Source organism: Micrasema longulum, unplaced genomic scaffold (genome assembly GCF_059751315.1).
Source record: "Micrasema longulum isolate JH-2025_06_02 unplaced genomic scaffold, ASM5975131v1 h1tg000489l, whole genome shotgun sequence".
Lineage (NCBI taxonomy): Eukaryota > Metazoa > Arthropoda > Insecta > Trichoptera > Brachycentridae > Micrasema > Micrasema longulum.
In genome coordinates, this window is record NW_028277686.1 from 516,745 (window position 1) to 533,557 (window position 16,813).

General features: G+C 30.9%; 1 protein-coding gene across 3 annotated transcripts in view; it reads left to right on the forward strand.

Annotated features, from left to right (window-relative positions):
* LOC148281171 (uncharacterized) overlaps positions 1-16,813 on the forward strand; it is a 238,838-nt gene that overhangs the window by 154,310 nt on the left and 67,715 nt on the right. For 2 of the 3 annotated variants that reach the window (XM_088227156.1, XM_088227154.1), the window contains exon 2: positions 11,662-11,749. In XM_088227156.1, the coding sequence (XP_088083282.1) occupies positions 11,704-11,749 (46 nt within the window). In that variant the 5' untranslated portion in view covers positions 11,662-11,703. Of the gene's footprint in view, positions 1-11,654; positions 11,750-16,813 lie in introns of those variants that run through there. The other variant, XM_088227157.1, reaches the window with a different exon arrangement.

Here is a 16,813-nt window from a genome sequence, read left to right on the forward strand (position 1 = left end):
TCAGAAGCAATCGGGAAGGTTGTTTTGTTTTATGGGTAAGAAAACTCGCCAATCGCGTGACGTCACAGCATAAATATAACAAAAAGCGCCAAATTGAATCGTGAATACCTTATGTAATTAAATCAACCTAATAATGGTAGATTTTGGAGTGTCAGCGGATGAATAATACAATTTTGAGTGTGATGTAGAACCAGAACCCTGGGCTGCGATTATGATATAAGGACGTTATCTCTTTGCCATGATGGCATAGTTTAACGATTACAAAGATACACTACCGACCCCCCACCTTCAAATTTTGGGTAGGTACATAGATATGTAATAAGGCATAGCGTACTTCATGGTACACATGTATACGTGAATGTGACATAGCTTCATTATGACATCATTCGAGATAAATTATCGCGAGTGATTACGAAGATACACTACCGATCCCTTTACTTTTAAATGTGGATGTAAGTACATTGGTCTGTACCGACGGATATAGTACTCCTCGATACGCATATCTTCGCATTAAAAGTGTCAAAAAACTTATTTCACCGAGCAATTTTTCCTTAAATTACGATAAATTTATGTTTTTAATCGTTTTGAGATAGACACTTTTTTTCTTAAAAATGTGAGAGAGAAATAAGTAATGTTTAATAACTATCAGTTTAAAAAACGAACGCCTAGATGCACATATAGTTTGACTAGATTCTGCCCTATTAACATATAAGAGCATTTAGGCGTCAAATGTTGTCAATATAAAAGATAAATTTAGGTAGTTGTTATATTATATTATATATAGCCGGCTTTGCAATCGCCTGGTAGATAAATACAGACGATCGTTAAGCATACGTTAAGCGTCTTAGGAATTGTCAAAAGTCATATAAAAAACATGTTCAAGCGATCATTGTTTGCTTGAATGGGGATTAATCGGAGTTTGTAATAGCTTTGAAGTGGGCCCTTTTTTTCTTAGAAGCATATATAAAATATAAATGAACACTATTTTAAATTTCAATGAAGTAAGGGAAGCGGACTAAATTTTCGGGGTCATTCATTGGTTGAATGACGTTCTTCTGCCATTCTTGGCGTTTTAGGTTCTATCCCTGGGAGGGTAGACCTGAAATATTTCTTTTAAAGGTGGTTCCACCTTGAAACATTTCATTACTCCTGGACTGGCATCCGAAGCCGAAGACTGATCACCTTACCTTCCAGGTTATTCATATAGTTAAGATACGCTGCAATTAGAGCACTATTGCAGTGTTCTGTTTGCCACTAAGTATGGATAGTGAAAAAAAGAATAAAAGTGGCATATTACATTTATTCATTTTATATTTTATTTATTTATTTGACTTATTTAACTTTTTGTGCATAATGTAAATTACACATTGGCGGGCTTGCAGCCATATGGCAATTTCTTTCAACCAGCCAATAAAATAGATGTTTTATTTTTATAATTTAAGTTACAAAATATAGAATAGAAAAAAAATGTACAAAAATAGAAATAACCATATTTTTACATAAATTACTTCAAATTAATACTATCACTTAATGGGAAAAGGAATAAAGTGGAAAGTGGAAATTTTAAAGAAAAGAAGGGAGATGTTTCTTCAGACGTGATTTAAACAGAGATACTGTAGCAACATCTTTTAAAGTGGGTGGAATATGATTTCACAATCGAACCGCATAAACATTTTATGAGTTAGGGAAGAAAAAGGAATTGTGGATGGGTATTAAGAGATTTTTATATGTACCTACCTAATTAAGTCGAGAGATTTTTTAAGAGAGTGATACCTTGAAAGAATGACTTAACGTATTTTTCCTGTCAGTAACAGTATAAAAAAAACACTTTCATTAATCTTTTATGAATTTATTTTTGAAAATTTCTATTTACAAGTACTAATATACAATACAACATATTGACTAGAAAAAATTCCTAGCACTATTAACTGATTTTTTGTGTTTTTTAATTTTTTTCATAGTTTAATTTTCTATCTAACTCTAGCTAAACAATGAGAAATTGGATATGAAAATATTTTCTAACAAAACTAAAAAATCATAGTTCTAATAACAGTTTGATAATGTATATATTAACAAATAAAAATAAAACACTGAACCTCTTCATTGATTTGGCCAATTGAGTTAGTTACACTTTTTTTTTCATTGGGATTAATTATGTATACAATCACAGAAATAATACTCCATTTATGTATAGTAAATTAAATGTTTTACCAGTTAAGGGTATTTTATGAAGCAAAATTATTATCCGACAGATGTTCAGCTCGATATATGAAAATAAATTAGAGCCCAGCTATCTAACAAGATTTACATCTGTTGATGGCCTAGTTGTACCAAAATTTAAAAATAAATATGGACAACGTACATTGGATTTTATTGTTTCAAAAATATTAAATATGTTGCCACTTGACATGAAAACATGTCACGGTAAAAATTAAATTATATTTTTATTACGTAAGTGGTTAGTAGGCAAAACGTTCTTATATTGATTAATCATTTATGTAAAATATTTTTTTTATCATTGAATACATTTTTGTTATTTTCTTAGGTTAACCTTTTCTTTTATTTCTTTTTATTTTATTTATATTTTCAATTCTTAATTTTAATAAGTGCATTAAATTTTCTCATTTTTTTTATTTTTTCTCTATATATGAAATGAAATTTTCGATTTACTTTGTTTTATTTTTTATCTTGTTTTGATTACATATATGAGCACACACTATTTATATATGTATTAAATATATTTTTTTCTTATATTTAAAATATATTTAAGTCAAATACTATTCTTTCATTTTAATTGTATTTTTTTACTCTATTTTCTTACTTTTAAAAAATAATATTTCTTGAAACAATTTTTATCTGTTCATTATTTTATTTTATTTTATGTTTATTAACTTACTTTATACGTATACAGTATTATATCTGTTCTCTTTTTATTTTATTATTAATTAAAACTTATGTCTGAGCTCCCGATGACAAACTATTATTGAATAGCTTATCGGGACAAAAATATATTTTAATACTTTGTTTTTTTATAATGTATTAATATTGTAATAATGGGTATATTTTATTGGATAAAGACTATGAAACAATTATTTTTCTTCTTTTTAAATGGTACTTAAATTTAACAACAATGTTTTTATTTTGTCCAAATTTTGGTAGACATGAACTGGAATCAATCCCCTAGGGAGCTGTTAATATTAAAATATTACAACAGAGATAAAGATGATTTTAGAGAAGGGAATATCGAAATCTAGGCATCTACAGGGCTTACGACCTGTGATTGGCTGGTTCAAGTGACAAAACAATATTGATAAATCCACCTCGTCCAAAAAGAAGCGCAAAAATCTAAATATATTTCAATTTTGTTTTGCCTAGCATGCACGTGAAATAATTTAGTCAAATGGATCTTACCCGATAAATATTTTTTTTAGCACTTTAACTTCACAAACATCAACAGATGGAAGCATTCAATTGGATGGCAGTATGGTACGTAATGTGTAAAGTGACCACTTACATATCACTGACAGGTCAAAAGCCCTGTAGATGCCTAGACTTGTATATTCCCTTCTCCTAAATGTGTTTTATCTCTGTTGTAATATGTTCACTTAAATTTAAGTTAGGTACCCATATTTATTTTGATTATTAATATAATATCGTAAATTTACTGGCTTAATTAATAAATACAAACAAAAATAAATTAAATTATATAATCTTGGACCCCTGATCTGCCGTTCGGGACACTATCGCGGGACCACACCCGTCTCAAATTATTAAATCGATAAAAACAGTTTGATTTAAATTGGGTTTCGAATCCATTTTTCATTTGAGTCCCGACGCCCTTCAAAATTTTGATGAAATTGTTACCGAACACGTCACTCAATCCCCCGCGCGCCCCTGCGGACCCCTGCCCGGTCGGAGTACGTAGATTTATTAATATTTACATATGATCATCATATTCTTCCGAAATTCATCCCGTAACGGACCCAATCCTTATTCCATCTTCTAGAAACTTCCTCGAGGGTGGGCACTCCGAAAAGCAATTTCGCTGGCTATCTTAACTGCCCCTTCGCTCCGACCCGCTTCCTCCCGTCCAAACGTGTTCATATTTTATTGAAGCCAATAAAGTGGATTCGTCGGCAGATGTATGGGCGGCAAATCAACCCCCGGCTCCCACCATATCCCCCATCCCTGCCCCAATATCCCATTCCACTTCATCTTAAACCTTATCCCCTCGCCTGAAACTACCCTCGAAAGAAAATTCATTTTCCAGTTAAAGGGTTAGCTTCTTTTGCATGAGTAGAATAGAATACAAAAGCGTATTATGTAGTGTTTGTGATTTGATCACATAAATGGATAACACATTCTTTATTTATAAACTTTTGGTTACCTTTCACATACGTATTTTAGAATTTGTATACAAAACATGTTTTTTTTTTTTTAATTTAAATTATTTATTGACAATTCCTGATAGAATTCCATTGTAATGATGTAGTCACTTATATTTACATAAAAGTTATGAATTTAAAAATACTCGGTACACTTCCACTTATTTATTTGACCAATTAGCGCTTTCACCCTCTAATGGGCATCTTCGGACTGGTGAATATTTTGTTTTAAATATAAGTATGTACGTTTGTAGGCTTATTATAATATGCATATTATGGCAATTTCTTTCGATTGAAACAATATAAAATTTAAAACCATATATGTGTTAATAATAAAATATTCTGCAACGATTGAAAAAAATGTGTCCGGGTGGATGAAGAATGTGTTTCTGTGAGTGAAATGGAGCCGAGATCCTTGACAAGTGTTTTTGACTCTAGGACTACTCTCATGTTAAAAAACTTGGTGAAGAAAAACGATTGTAGATCAGTGAAATTCGCAGTATAACAGTTGATGCATTCGCATAAAAAAATAACCTATTTATCGTGAGTTATGCATAATACGGTCATTTGAATAAAGACCTTTTTATATCCTGTAAATTATTTATATTACTAAAAATTGTGTGGTTTTTTATTGTCAAATATCTTCTTATATTTTTTTTTATTTTAGTGTTTTATAATTTATGTTAGTGCTTCAATATTTTTTATAATATGTATGTTTTCTTATGTATCTTTATGGTCACTTTTCAAATTATTGATGGTTTATTTTTTAATTTATATTTATGCTTCAATTTTGATTATTATCGGTGTGTTTTCGAGTTTACAAATTCTTTTTTTATTTTTTAATTATAAACGGTATTTCTAATGAATTAAATGATAAAATTTTTTGATATAATTATTATGATTAGAATTTTTTAAGCATCATTTAATGAAAAAAAAAACACATGTTAAAAAGAAGGTCCTGCCTAAACACAGGAATTTCTTAGCTAGTCGGACCGACCTGAAACACAAAACCTCTGCACATTGTAAAACTGTAAAATAAATGCAGATTCCAAAAAAAAAAACAGTAAATATTACGTTCGCTTTTTTGATCAGATAAGGACTCGACCTAAAAAATCGTAACATCAAAAAGCATTGATTGCATACATCATTTTTAAATATTATTTTTAAAATTATAATTGTAACTTGGGTGATCAAAAACACATTTAAACAGTTATTCTGAAAAGTTTATGTTTTCAACATAGATAGTTTAAGTAGCTGCCATCGAAACCCAAAGCAAACTACGCTAACACCATGGCTTTTTTCCTTTTAAGCTCTAAATCTCAACAAATTTAAAAAAGATGAGGATAATTCTGTTTTAATGGTCTTATTAATTTTTAATATTGTAAATATACACAGTGTTGTGTTTAGTCTGTTCTGTTGTATGGCTCAGAAACCTTGACTTTGAAAGCACACACTATGAACCGGTTGACGGCATTCGAGATGTGGCTTCACAGGAGAATGCTTCATATACCGTGGACAGATTTGGTCCGCAATGTAAAGGTCCTGAGAAGAGCTAAATACAACAGACAATTGTTCAAATGTATAAAAGTCCGTAAGATCTCCAATCTAGGTAGAGACAAGTATAAAATCCTCCAACTTATACTAATGGGCAAGGTTGAGGAACAACGTGGACCTAGCAGAAGGCAAACATTTTGGCTGCGCAACATAAGAGACTGGACCAGAACGAGATGTGCGGAAGAGTTGTTCCGGGCAGCGCAAGACAGGGAGGCTATTTTAGAAGTGATAACCAACGTCGGTGACACCTGATTGGAAATAATGAGAAGATGTACAACAATATAGCATGGATATAAATTTAATTCAAATTTAATCTTTACAATGGTTTCTTTCTCCTACAAAAGGCAAGGAATAAGAATGTATACTTTACGAACTTATGAGGATGTAATATAAGGAATCATGGACAATTACAATAGGAATATCGTAAAACGTTTAACGAGCGGGTATAACGATCCCTTGTAAGGCTTCTGGGTAACTTTTTTCCTTTCTATAATGAGATCCGGTCACCCTTATATCCGTTTCCGTTTTACATTACAATTTTCTATTATGTTTTTTTATATCCAGATTTTCCTTTATCCGTTTTGTGATATGATTATGCGATAAACTTTGTGTACTCGTTCTTGTATCTCTATAATGAAATCGATTTATTAAAATTGTTTTTCGTTTTAATGAAACTTTTTTCTCTTTTTTTTTCTAATGGTCTCTTTAATTTGCCAACAAAATGAGGTTTTTAAAGGGTAATTTAACTTTAAATTGAAATGAAAGAAGCGAACGTTTTTTGGAATGTGTTTCTTTTTAATATGTTTGAAAGAATAAAAATACACATTTATTTTTTGAACATAACATTCTGTTTGGTCCTAATAGTTGGACACTTTCTAACAAATTTGGCATTATATCCGATATGATGGGTATTGTTTATTTATTTTAAACATGGTCTAAGCCTTTTACAACAGTTATATAAATAAAGATTTGTTCAAGAAATTGAACAAAAAAAACATAAAACTATGTAGCAAAGATAAACAACGGCAATTAAAAAAAAAAAATAAAATCACGTGCAACATTTAATACTTTGAACTAACCTATGCCAATTTAACTTCATTCCACAATGTGTAAAAGGCAAATAGAGGTACGAAAAAACGGAAAATCATCTCAGTAAATGAAACGAAAAAAGCATGAAAAAAATGTATTTTATAATAAATTAAAATATCACCCTAGACCTGCGTTAGGCGGTAAAAATCTACATGGCATAATAATGTAACCTAAGGTTGGTTAATATTTATAGTATTCTTATTGTTTTTTTTATTACATTTTTTTTATTTAATGCAGGTAATCGCAATAAAATGACTAATCTCCACATTATTTCCTTTTGTAAAAGTCGCTGAATACATTTAAAATAAATACACAATAATACAATAAATGTCAATCCACCCTATTTTTACCGTGCCGTTTGGATTTCAACGATTCGTGTTAATTGGGCCTACACATACTTATGCACTTCGGGAATGTATATAGATAGAGCAAATGACTATGTAAGCTTGGCCTCAACTAAAGTTAATTTACATGTACTGCTGTCTCGAAATTTCTTGAATTGAAGCCCTATCGGAGGTGGGCGGCCATTTCTCTTTCCTTTTTCGTTCGTGTTCAATTTTTTTTTTCATCTATAGATTTAATTAATCCATTTGTCTGCAATACACTCCCGCTTGCTTTTTTATTATGCTCACGCTTACATATACCCGAACACTTACTCTTACACAAATACACACAAACACACCTGTACACTTATTATCACTCACAAACACACCCTTTTACATATATATATATATATATATATGCACGCACACATTTGAAAATGTCATCATCATTCCCTTTCCGAATGGTGTATAGGGCACTGCATTGGTACACTAATCGCAGCATATCTCGATCATTTTTGTTACATGAAGGTAAGATGATCAGTCCAACGGTTCAGGGCCCCGATTACAATGGGAAGTTATCTTCGACTGTCTATAAAGAAAAAACTATATTTGTGTACGAAAATGAGAATATTTGCATGAACATTTAAAATATCTTCATTGGTAATCAATATTTGAACAGATTTAATAAAAAAAATGTATGCGTATTCCCTTTTTTCTTACAGAAAACTTAATTTCACTTTGTAAATAAAATTGAAGATAAATTTTAACTTCCCATTGTAATCGGGACCCAGGTGCCAGTCCAGGGACTATGAAATATTCTAGCGTAAAAACACATTTTTAAATAAATATTTCATGTCAACCATTTTGGGAATCGAACTTGAGACCTCATGCGTGGTAGGCAAACGCCCTGACCACGAGGCTGACAAAATGTACCATAAAATATTCATGATTTTTATTTAAAGGCTTCGCTGCTCTATTTTTCAACCTAATCTTTATTATGAAATTTAAATATATTTGACTGTATATTTCTGTAAAATAAATAAGTAAAGATTTTTTTATTTGATTTAAGTTATTTTGTGATAATTCTTGATGGAATTCTATTTGAATGATACAATAACTTATATTTCAATATAAGTTCTTTTAAATAAACATTTTTGGGATATAAGTTTTTTTACAAAAAAAATGTATAAACTAGGTAGGAATTTAAAAAAAATATTTATAATATAAGTAGTGTTACACTAGTAAGTACATAAATTTATGTAATATTGTAAGTTAACAAGACAAATAAATAAATAACAACAACAAACCATCACTTAGTTTTCCCGTAGAAGAAGGAAGAGTGGATAAAACGCCATATCACTAAATTTGCATGTAGACCTCGCTATCTCTACATATGTACATCTTCTCGAGGCGAGAAAACAGCAACCAATTATATTTTCAATGGTATTATGACTATATCAACTGCAAGGTTAATCATATTTATTTGTATAAAAAATTCACCATAATTTTGATTAATTATTATTTTCTCATTTTTATTATCATCTCAAGATGCTTGTAGTTAGGTGACAAATTGTATACCCTTACTTTATTGTTTTTTTTGTCATCGCTAAATGTATATAAAATATTTAATATGTTACCCAAACATAACAAAACCATGACCCGAATTCAATTCAATAAATCTGTAGTAAAATGGTTACCTGATTTAGGTACACAAAAATCGGAAAACTTACTAAAAAACATTCAAAAATAATAAATGGTATAAATATTGTACAACTTTATAATAAATTAACCATAAGGTAGTTATTTTATTGTTTATTTTTGCATAAAAATGTCGGCCTTAAAACATTTTGTACCAGTTAGGCAGACTAGACATTATCCAGAGAAATCTATTACATAAGTATGTACGTAGTAGATAAAGAATTTGTAATCTTTGTTAATAAACCATTATTATTGATTGATTTGGTGTTTATTTTGTAAAACTCCAAATTTAAACTTATAATTAGAAATCAAACACTGATTTGAGTGTACTGAACACTTTATTTGATTTTTACAAATATAAACATATAAAAATAAAAACTTCGTGACAATTGTTTCGCCTTATTAGGGCATTTTCAAACAAATGTGAAGATTATTTGGATTGAATGTCCTTATATAGTTATATAATTCAAGGTACTTAAGTAGAAAATAAAAATAATCTTATGAACTATAGCATGTACATTAATCATAATTAAGGGAAAAACCAATGGTTAAGGGTGAGGCTAAGTGTTTAATAGGTAATGGGGAATTTAGGTATTTATATTTGAATTTCGGGGAAAATATAACAAAGTGAATATTTATTGACATACAAGTATGTATGGTGAGATAATTAATGGAGCTTTATAGTTTTGTAAATTTAGATGATTGTTAAAAATATCAATAATATTATAATGGGTTGCTGTTCATTTTAATTTTAAAACATGATTGAAATATTTTGAGGAAATTTATATAAACATAAATGTATTATTATACAATATTTCTATTTTTAAGAATTTCTTATAGTACACTCAAATCAGTGTTTGATTTCTAATTATAAGTTTTAAACCATTATTATTATTTTTATTAAATATCTTCTAGCTTCTATCACTGCATAGAGCTCGTATACACACTTTAACTCATGTGCTTAATGCTGTTATTGGCTAGGCTATTATTAATATAAATAAACAAATAAATTTGAGACACATATAATAGTTTTTAATGAAACCAATTTCCGTTTTGTTCTTATTCCAATTCCTGCTCAAATAAAGATTCTTCTATTAGCCGGTGCCTTATAACAATCTTATTTGTGAGAATCTTCGAAATAGGGGCTGGTGATTTAAACTTTTTCGCTGCGTTGCAAAGCCTTCTAGTTAGTCCAGGTGAGCTCAGCTCGAGGTGAGTTGGAGCTGAGTTAGTGCTGAGGGCGGGCATACTGAGGCTGAGTTAGGGACGAGTCGATGCGAAGTTAGGTCGAGTTAGCTCCGTACTAATGACACCTCGTTACTTGCTACCGGCGCGGCGTCGGCGTCGGCGTAGGCCATTATTTACGATCAATTGACAGACAGGAACATGGGAAAACTCCCCTTAGTGGTAACTCTAACCTCACATGATTATACTATCAATAATTTGAAAAAACCAAGCTTTTTTTATCTATGTGATTTTATTCAAGTTTTATTTTGAGATAACCGTACTTTGGTATCTAAATTTTAAGGTATTTAATAAGTATTTTAAGTTTGTCCAAATGATTCTGGATAAGTTTTGATTTTACTTCCTAAGGTGTTATTAAGATAAATTCAAAATAATTACAACAGAGAGGGAAAACGTTTTTGAGGAAAGAATATTAAAAAGTCTATTGATTAAGTTATTTAAACAATGCATTTTAATTTATAAACTAATACCAATTTGCACAATCGATATTCTGTATGTTTTAAAAATTATTACAAAAATATAACACTTTTTAATGTATACATTGTAAACCCGTCACTGGATATTCCAAATTTGTGGATTAAAGTATCACTCGTCTTTTATTTAAATAATAAATTACAATGAACTTCCATCAAGAATTTTCCCTTACAAACTTAAATGTTTTAATATAACACTTCTTTCCAAATCCGTATTAGAGACTTTTTAGATTTAAATAACATTATTTCAAATTTATTCAAATCTTTGTTAACAGTGCTTTGTACGAGTATTCAACCCTTAGGTTTATCAAAGATTAATTTAAAAAATTTGATGACATTTCAAAAGATATGTTATTTTTAAAAGAGAATATGAAAGATACATTTATTAGAATTACAACCTGTCTACGGTTAAACATCTATAATTATTCAATGTATTTTTTTTTTACTTAAGAGAACTAAAACATGCATTAAAATCCGGAACAATCTCGCCCAAATCAACAAAGGTGTACCATTTGAAATATATTAATAAGAAAACTTCAATACATATAATTATAATAAATATTTGCAATAGTATCCTATTATGTGTTGGTGAGGTGGTCAGTCTTACGCAGTTGAGTCAGTTTTCAGTACAGATAAAATAAAATGTTGCAGTGTAAAGCGACCCTTTAAATCGAATTTCTAGTCAATTTTACCAGGAATCGAGCCCGGGACCTCAAACATGGTAGGCGGAATCACCAATACTATCTTCAATACAAGGCGGACTTATCTTTAAAAAAAATTACATAAAATAATTTGATTCGAGAGTAGCGCTTGAGTCGAACACACTCGTCCAGGATTCTATCGTTTTTTTTTCTTCCTAAAACAGCATTTTAATAAATTGTTTTTTTATTCCAGATTTAGTCCCCGGCTGGGTATGCAGCACTCCCCGGTTCCGATATGATACGAGATCCTCCTGCCATGCACAAGCCTGACAATGTTACGGGTAAATAAATTTATTTATTTATATTATTTGATTATTATTTTTCCACCCTACCGTGGGTCCCTCATATAAAAGCTTTAGCGGCAAGACAGTACAGCAGCACACGCCATCGGGAAGATCCGACTAATAACGGCTTTAGCTACAGCGAGAATAGTCCTTCTACTACTTTCTACTATTACACTATTAGCTACTTTCACACTATTATATCTTATAAAATTTAATGTGAGGTCGGGCTGCCAATATTGCCGCAGTTTTTGTTTTTCAAAAGAGGGCAGTGAGAGGTATTTACAACTAACATTTTCGAGATTCTTTATATATATATTTTTTTTTATAAACATTTTGACGGTATATAGTCAGTATATTTATGGTAATATCATGTGAATGCGTAAAAATATATCTCTCCTTCAAAAAAATAGCGGCAAACATAATCACAATACTAGAAGTAAAGACAAATTAGTAATCCCAAAATTAAAGCTAAGTAAGGCCAGGACATCGTTTTTGGGGCACTGCGTACGCTTCTAAAATAGAATACTCGACAATGTCTTAATTATAATAGACAATAAATGATTTTTTTGATTAAAGGCGTTCTTCTAAAAAAGGCCTGTTATCGACTAAATGAGAAAATGGAAGATAGCAGTATATGGAAGTAACAATATTATATTATTTGGGTTTCAAATTTGACTTTCAATAAGCATGTAAATTAAAGCTACATTATTAAAAAAAAATACTAAAATACAAATCAATACTAAACAATGTGAAAACTTAACGAACATGTCTATTTTTGGTTGCATTTACATTGACTAATTGCGTATTTTAAACAATATTTGAACATGATGGATATCAAAGTGATACTTTAATACTGTAAATGTTATTAAATATATTAATATAACCACTTACAGATTCTTTTATGTCTACCGGTTTCGAGACGTACCCGTCTCTTTGTCAGGACACTAATTACACTTACAGTAAATCTCACTATACTCCTTCCCACGAATACGTCTCGAAAGCGTTAGACATAGAAATATCGGTTATTGATTGTATACAAATATTTACTAGCATTCATTGAAATTTTTGACAAGAGAGTTAAAAATAATAATAACAAATCTTTACTGACCATAATATACAATTGTAATAAATACAAACTAATATAACAAATGTATGTATTTGTAAAATGAGTTATGGAAGGTAGAAAATAATGTTTGTGTGCGTACAGTAACAAATCTTTTACAAATGTTACATTCAGATTTACGAATATACCGAGGAAGCTAGTTCTGATTGGGACTCTTAAGGTAATTTTTAATAGTGATTTTTGTGCAAGTATTATTTGTTTGATCAATGTGTCATTTCCACATCCCCATCCAATTATTCAATTTTCCAAAACTGATTGAGTTATTGAGTAATATATTTTTGCAAGTTCTTTTAGGATGTTATAAAATATTTTATTTAATAATCTAGTAAAAGCTAAGATATTTTTTTAGATCTTACGTGCTAATTGTAGCGAAGTGTATTTTGGGACATGTTTATGTATGTTTAAATGAAAAATTAGTCGAATAACTGTTTGAAATGTAAAATAATGAAAATCTGGATAAATCGAAACTGTTTTTTAACGTTGAACGTAAAGTAACACGGAGTCGATAAATAACAAAACACTTCTACGAGAGCAGAAATTCCTCCAATTTGCAGATTAATAAGTTGAATGTAATAAAACCCAAATGTTTAAATCAACTCGAGAAATTCGGAGCGGGGAAAAATTGTTTTAGTGTTTCCAATTAAGGCTGTAGCCAAACAATGGAGCTCCGAGGAAAACGGTCAATTTACTGCGGGCAATAAAGCACCTTCCTAGGAAAAGCTTTTGAGTTAGCGGGGCAGATTGTGTGTGAGATTACCCGAGTGAAATTTCCCTTATAAATTGTACTTAGTCGCTAGATCGATTACTGCTCGCACAATACATAAAGTGGGTGCATGAATTTCTTAGGATATTCCCAAAGCCGGGCGAGCACTCTAGAAACCTTTTAAGCCTTAATAATGCCGTAAGGAAGTGAAATAAGCTCACTAAATAATTGCGCGAGCAAGCGGTCCCAAGTACTCCGGCCGCGGCCGCATTACGGCTCATTTTATTCTCTGATACAAGCTTACAGCTGTTCAATATTCGCTTTATTTTTCCAATTAATTTATTAGCGTTTTATTTCAGATTATTAACTTAAGATTTTTCATCGTCATCATCATCAGCCGTCTCTTGTCCAATGTCTTTATAAACAGTTCCTAAAAAAGGTGGACACTTTCATTTCATTCCAATTTATCGGGTTTTAACTCAGTTATGTTCGTTTTTCCTAAACAAAGAGAAAAAGAGGTCACAACAAAAAAAATATAGCAAATTAGTCAATAATGAATTTTTTGTCGTTATTCAACAACAAATTATTCAATAATTCATAGCATCTTTACCATGCACTGTGCAAATATCGTGAACTACGTGAATTATATATATATATAAAAATAAGTGTATCTATGAGTTAAATAACTCCGCAAAACTATCAGATGTCAAACAATCTTATTTTTTACTTCAGCCGAAAAACTGGCTTGTGCCGGCGAATTGTATATTTTACCTTAGTTAGAAGCGTCTTGCATTTGTAAAATTAAAAAGATCGCACCTTAGTAACAAAAGTATTTTCCAATCCATTTCTCTTCCCCTCCGCTACGCCCCTGGCTCCATACATCATCGAGTCTCCTCTAATCAGTGTAATGGATATTCAATACACTACCAGCCCTCCCTTTAGTACAGCGCCAGCGTCGCACGTCAGTGGCGTAGTAAACACTCCTCTACAGACACTGATTTTTTATTATTTTAAAAAATAACACCCACTGACGCCTAAGTAATCAACAATCTTTTGAGCAAGTCTAAATATTTGTGGACAATGCTAAATTTTACTCTTCAGGTAACAAAATTGAAATTTATTGCGACAGAAAAGAAAAAAAAAATGGTATTGAAACATGGCAGTCTAGGCATTTACGAGTATGTAGATTGATTTATTATTAGCATTTTCCAATCCGAACCCTGTTGTGCCTTTCACAAATATTGACGTCTTCACAAAATTTAACAGATGAAACAATTGAAGAAATGTGGATGTCTAAGTACAGGCAAAATAGTGAATGTTAAACAGTGTGTGAAGTGATCTGTAAAACCAACCAGCCATAAGCCCTGCAAATGATTAGACTAATATAACGCCATGTCAGCCTCGTGGTGTAATGGTTAGCGCGTTTGCCTACCATGCAAGAGGTCTCGTGTTCCCGACGTGGTTTACATGAAATATTTATTTAAAAGGGTGTTTTCACACAAGAATATTTCATAGTCCCTCGACTGATACCTAAAGCGTAAGACTGATCATCTTACCTTCATGTAACAAATTTGATCAAAATACGCTGCGATTGGTGTACCAATGCACCATTAGATGCAGAAATGGAATGATGATGATATCACGATGTCTTTGCATACAGGCTACGCTTCCTCTACATTTACACATCGTCTCATGCACGCGCGCCAATTATTCCAAGTATTTGTTGGATTTGGTCATGCCATGTCTTTTTCGGTCTCCCTCTCAACGAATTTTTTTTTATTTTATTTTTTTATTTATTTACAATTTTAAAAAACCCGTTAGGGTTACATTAGAAATTTTATATTGTCTAGTCATTTTATGTCTCGTCTAGTCTAGTTAGTTCAGTCATCATGTGCTTTTTCAGATTTATTTTTAATTTATCTCCAGTAAAAGTTTTCAAGTAGTAAGGTAAGTCGTTGTAGTGTTTAAGTCCATTATGTAGTATTTTTGACTGTCCTGTGTTTGTCTTTGCTTTTTCAATATGATAGTGTTGACGTTGTCTGGTGTTATATTTGTGTATGTCAGCATTTTTGACTAATATTGTGTCGTCGTCTTGTATGTTTCCCAGTGTTATTTTGTGCACAATTTTTAAGGTCTCAATTTTAGTCAAGGAGTTTCTGTCAAACTTGTGTGTTTTTTTGTACAGTTCAGTCGTAGAGGTCAGGTGGTAGGTTGTTTGTTAGTTTAAGAATTTTATTTTTTGTCTTTGTATTTTTGTTATGTCTGTCTTGTTACCAGTTCCCCAGAAGACGATCATGTAACTCAATTTACTTTTGACATATTTTAATCGCAATAACTCGCCAGATGAAATACGACTTTGTTTACATACACTTGGACATATACGAGTATAACATTTTGTAACTCAGATTAAAAACGCGCTACCATTTTGCTCTAATTTTTTAATATTAAAAAAAAAAAAATTCAGAACAATTTTCGCATAGAACAAAAACGTTGCAAACTTTTGGTTTGATTTTTGGTTTAACAACGAACGTGAAAAATACGTTTTCGTCGCTGTGCTTGTGATTCTTGATCTAAGTACATACGGCAAATCTTTTTGCTGTAAACTATAGTTAACTTTGTGTTTGATAATCCTAGAATGATTTTCGTCTATTAAGAGTGGTTACGGAGTTATATTGTATCATGCCGATATGTTAAAATAAAAATCAATTGTACAATATTGTTCTAAATCTGGCGGGGGTTGTGTAGTTTTGGAGGGGAGCTGTGGAGGAGCTTTTAAATCTAAGATGTATTTCTACCCCCACGCCATCCCAAGGCCCGAAGGTGTCGTTTTCAATATGCAATAAAATCCCGAGTAAACGACTTCCGAATACTTCACTCAATACAATCACGTCAATTCAGGTTTTGTACAACATTTTATGACGTAGATATAAAAATTAGTTAAAAAAGGTTTTCGTACACTTTCACCTACTTACATCAGTCTTATATGGTGTAACAAATTAAAAACATCATTTATTAACTCATTCTTATCAAACTCTTATCCGCTCTTTGTAGTGTATAATAAGGCACCTCGTAAATACTCCGAATGCATTGGAAGTGCATCTGAATAAATTATTACACGAAGTTATGAGGAAGGGCTGTCTGACTTTTCTTCCTAGAAACGTAGTCCTGTATTTTCTCCCCGGATTATGGTACTAAAACAATATTTTTTTACACACTCTAGATATTAGATATACCA